General features: G+C 44.2%; 1 protein-coding gene across 2 annotated transcripts in view; it reads right to left on the minus strand.

Moving 5' to 3' along the window:
- Positions 1-3,864, minus strand: part of LOC122542228 (ferritin, middle subunit-like) — a 5,831-nt gene extending 1,967 nt beyond the window's left edge. The window contains exons 1-3 of one of the 2 annotated variants that reach the window (XM_043679744.1): positions 3,712-3,863; positions 763-909; positions 5-105 (exon numbers count right to left, since the gene is read on the minus strand). In XM_043679744.1, the coding sequence (XP_043535679.1) occupies positions 5-105; positions 763-909; positions 3,712-3,813 (350 nt within the window). In that variant the 5' untranslated portion in view covers positions 3,814-3,863. Of the gene's footprint in view, positions 1-4; positions 106-762; positions 910-3,711 lie in introns of both variants that reach the window. The other variant, XM_043679742.1, reaches the window with a different exon arrangement.
- Positions 3,865-4,733: the final 869 nt, after the last annotated feature.

Consider the following 4,733-nt stretch of genomic DNA (forward strand, 5'->3'; position numbering starts at 1 on the left):
GGCAAGTTGGTGTAGATCCAGCAAACTCTGGTTCACATTCTTCTCCAGATCCAGGGCAACCTGCATTGCCTGCAGACCGTTACCCCACTCATCCCTCTCTGGCTTCTGAAACATGGAAACAAAGGACAGTTAAGGATCAGAATCCCTACAGTGGGATGAAGCAGGTTTAGCCCATTTGTCCACACCAGCCCTCAAGAGGGTCCTACACTGACCCTACCCCATTCCTGTAATCTTGGGTTTTTTCCATGGAAAAACACATTAGCCTGGGCATCCCTGGAAACTATGGGCAACTTAGCATGACCAAACTGACCTGCACATCTTTGGACTAAGACTTATCAGTTGCCAGAGACTGGAATTGGACCTGGGTCCCTGGCACAGTACCATCCTCAAGTCTTGATGAAGGTTTGAGGAGGAAGGGATTGAGATGGTATTGGAGGAAGTTTTAGAAAAATGGAATGTACCACTTGAGGAGCATGGGGGAGGCAGCTAGTCCAGTGACACTTCTGCATCTGGACAAATATTTCAAGTGCCAGGGCAGTGGCCTCAGGACAAAGTGCAGGTAGATGGGATTAGTGTAGTTTGGGGTTTGTTGGTCAGCACAGACCAGAGGGCCTGTGTTGATGCTGTGACAGGGCAATGGAGGAGATCTTGGGGAAGCCAATCAAAAAGCTTTTCACTTCCCCTTCAGGAGGTGCAAACCCTGTCACTGACTTGAAGCCACATCACAAGAGCAGCCATCTCTCCACATCCCAACATTCCCACCTTCACATCCTGGAGGACGACTCTGCCTCCACGCTGATTCTGGAATTTCAGCAGCTTCTCTGCATGTTCCTGCTTCTCCTGGGACTGAGCTTTGAAGAACTGGGAGAAATGGTGCAGGGCAACATCATCCCGGTCAAAGTACGACATCTGAAAGAGAACCATTTCCATCCCATTAGCACATCACTAGCCTCAAATTAATTGAGAGAAGATGACTAGTTTAGCCCTCAAACATCAGACCAACTATTCAAGCTGTTAAACCTGGGTTCTCAACCATTTTAGTATTGTCCAATGAGCCAGCAGCTCCTTTAACTGGACAATTTGAAACAACCTCAGCTTCTTCCTGGGGACATGCAAAAGTGTTTTATTTTGGATTAAACAGCTGGTGAATTGCTCAGCAGGTCTGACAACAGAAATGCTGAATTCATGTTTCTGCTCAGTAACCGCTATCTAAAATTGGAAGATATGGAGATTGAATAGGCTTTGAGCAAGTTAAGGAACCTGCAGTGCAGGAGCCAAAACTAGTGGGCACATGATTAGAGGGGGAGGAGAGGGGGGGGGGGTAGATGTAGCAGACCCAAGAGACAGCTTTTTCCAGAGGGTGGTGCATATATGGAATGAGCTGCCAGAGGAAAATGGTGGAGGCTGGTGCAATGACAACAGTTAGTAGGCATCTGAATAGATTAGAAAGGGTTCAGAGGGATATGGACCAAGTGGGACTACATTTAGGATATCTGGCTGGCATGGAAAAGCTGAATTGTAGAGTCGGTTTCTGCACTATACATTTCACCATCGGTTGAAATTTCATTTGGTTCCATGCAGAACATTGGAAGTTGTAACCTTTAACAAGGTGAGGGTTCAGTTGGGTGACAAGGAAAGCCATTGGAGTACTAAGTGCTGTCTACTCCATTCGATATTAACCAGAGGGTAATACCTAGTCACCAGGACATTCTGAATGGAAGTAGAGATACAAAACATCAGAACAGGGACAGAAGGCCATTCAGCCCTGAAACCTGTTCAGCCAATGAGGAAGTAGCCATGAGGCTGCATTGTTCCTTTGGGGCTAAACTGGATGTTGGACACTGCTGGCACTAAGTTAGTCAAAAGACAGTTTTCTACCACTTGTAGATTGTTGGGATTAGATGTACCATACACTTGATCTGTATCAGTGTGTTCCTATCTTGAGGATGAGGGGAATGAGAGAAAGGGGCCCCAGGTGTTGGCTAAGGAAAGCCTGCCCAATGACAGCCTTTGGATTGTTGCAGCAACAATTATAGGCTTATGTAGTGCATTCAGACATCCAGAAACTTGTAAGCAAGCAGCTGAGTGATAAGTAAAACGTGAGCAAGTTCACTGCAGGAAAGAGCTCGTGTGACCCTAGAGACAACCATTATCTACAGATAATCTCACCTGATTAAAGTGTAACTGAAAACAGTGTGACTTAATCCAACAAGTTTAAACCATTTAAGTCTGCACCCATAACTGGCTCAAACATTTGAACCATCACATTCACAAGTGAATGGTGCAACAATGCTACCCTTTAGCAAGGTCAGTTTGACCTTTGTCTTTCTCAAGACAGGGTTACAAAGGCAGAGGAGATATATGTCTAGATATAGCTACTTTAAACAATGGCAGGAGAGAGTGTCCAGTTCAGGTTTTCAAAGTAGTGTAACTTAGAAGCTGTTGCTGTGAAAAGAGGCTATGCTACAGATTTCTTGCCTGACTGAAATCTGTCTGCAAGAGTCAGATTTTGAATCTATTAGCAAAGGGATGTTATGATGTTGCAATGGAGTCAGTCAGGTTTGCAAATACTTTAGGAAGAGTTCTGCCTTTTGTTTAAACCTACATTCTGTTTTGTAAGCAGCAGAGTGGATTGACCAGCTGCATCAGTCCTGGAATATCCACTAACCAACTGCTTTTAAAGTGAGGCTTGGGTCTGGGCTTGCTTTTCAGTGTAGAGGGATCTGACCTGGTCCTCAAATAGTGCATTGTTGTTTATGTGGGGGCACAACTCAGGTCAAAGTGGAAATGGGTGGTCTATTTTGTTCTGGGATACTGTCAAATTAAACTAAACTAGCTCACCAATGAAAGCTGTACCCACCTCTAAACAGCTTTAGAGACTTCATTCTCATCACAGTGTTTCCACACTAAGTAATCTAATCTAAACATGAGAGCCTCTAAACAGAGGAGCCCAGAGTGTGAGGAGTATTCTCCATGTCTGGATGACAGCACTTACAAACGTTCAAGCAGCAGACACCATCCAGGATAAAACAGCCCACTCCATTGGTACTGCATTCTCCACCTGTCAGTGATTAACAAGTACCCTGCAACATTTATCAAACCCTTCCAGAAAGAAAGTCTAACACTTCAGCAGGGCATGGGCAAGTCAGCACCTGGATAAACAGGCCATTTTGATTCCTATGCCTGCCTTGGGTGGATTGAGGCCTACTTGTGGTCAGGGTGTGACTGGAATCCACAAATACTTCTGCTCAGATAAGCAGAGTATCCACAAATACAACTAGAACTCCTTTCACAAGGAGTTGTTATTTTTGATCAGAAAAAATAAGGCATAAAACAATGTCACATTACAGTGGCAGAATGGGGACTAGCCAGTGGACACTATTCCACTGGATGGTTGACCAAAATGGCATCTAAAACAGCTCAATAAAATATCCCATTTTGACAACCTAACAGAGGGAATAGCAGTTACTGCAAGTCACAACCCTCAGTTATAAGTTGACCCCAAGAACAATTCACCCTGCATACATCACTGAAGGCAAGCAGGGGGGGGGGGGTGGATTCATTATTTTACATCAGTATCATACCCTATTGTTGCTTTAAGAGTATTTACCTTGAAGGAAACAGCTACAAAACTCAATCTACAAGAGCATCAAGTTAATTAGAAATTTACTTCACATAATAGATTTAATTGTAAATAGAGACAAAACTCACCAAAGACTGATAGAGATAGGAGGCAGTGAGCTCCAGGTTAATCTGCTTGTTGACAGCAGCTTCACAATCCTGGTGATAGTTTTGACAAACCTGGGAGGCCATTTTGCACTACCTTCCTCACCAAACCCACAAATTTAATCTCAGCACCAACTACACCTAAACCATCACAGCCTTTGGACTCTTATTTATACTCCAGCAGCAGACCCTCATTTTATTAAGCAGGAAATGACATAATCAGTGATGGCCAATCACTCTTGTTAGTCAATCGATCAGCTGCCATGTCCAATCAGCGCAAAATGGGAACTGGATTCAGAAACCAACCAGAATTGACAATGAGTCAATGATGGAATTGCTCATTGACGTTTGACTTCTGCACAAGTGCAAATCTGGAAGTGTATCTACCTGAAAATGAGAATAAAACATAATCTAAAACTTTGCTATTGCATTTGAGGTTGTGTATTAAGACATGCTCAACACAGATTTGCAGAATTCTGTTAGTTTGTTCATCTGAGGATTTCTCTTCCTACGTTTTGAATGACAGTGTTGGGGGTCATAGATCTAGTCAAATTGTATTTATAGAGTCATAGAGTCATAGAGATGTACAGCATGGAAACAGACCCTTCGGTCCAACCTGTCCATGCCGCCCAGATATCCCAACCCAATCTCGTCCCACCTGCCAGCACCCGGCCCATATCCCTCCAAACCCTTCCTATTCATATACCCATCCAAATGCCTCTTAAATGTTGCAATTGTACCAGCCTCCACCACATCCTCTGGCAGCTCATTCCATACACGTACCACCCTCTGTGTGAAAAATTTTCCCCTTAGATCTCTTTTATAGCTTTACCCTCCACCCTAAACCTATGGCCTCTAGTTCTGGACTCCCCGACCCCAGGGAAAAGACTTTGCCTATTTATCCTATCCATGCCCCTCAAAATTTTGTAAACCTCTATGAGATCACCCATCAGCCTCCGACGCTCCAGTGAAAACAGCCCCAGCCTGTTCAGCCTCTCCCTACAGCT

Source organism: Chiloscyllium plagiosum, chromosome 39, assembly GCF_004010195.1.
Source record: "Chiloscyllium plagiosum isolate BGI_BamShark_2017 chromosome 39, ASM401019v2, whole genome shotgun sequence".
Lineage (NCBI taxonomy): Eukaryota > Metazoa > Chordata > Chondrichthyes > Orectolobiformes > Hemiscylliidae > Chiloscyllium > Chiloscyllium plagiosum.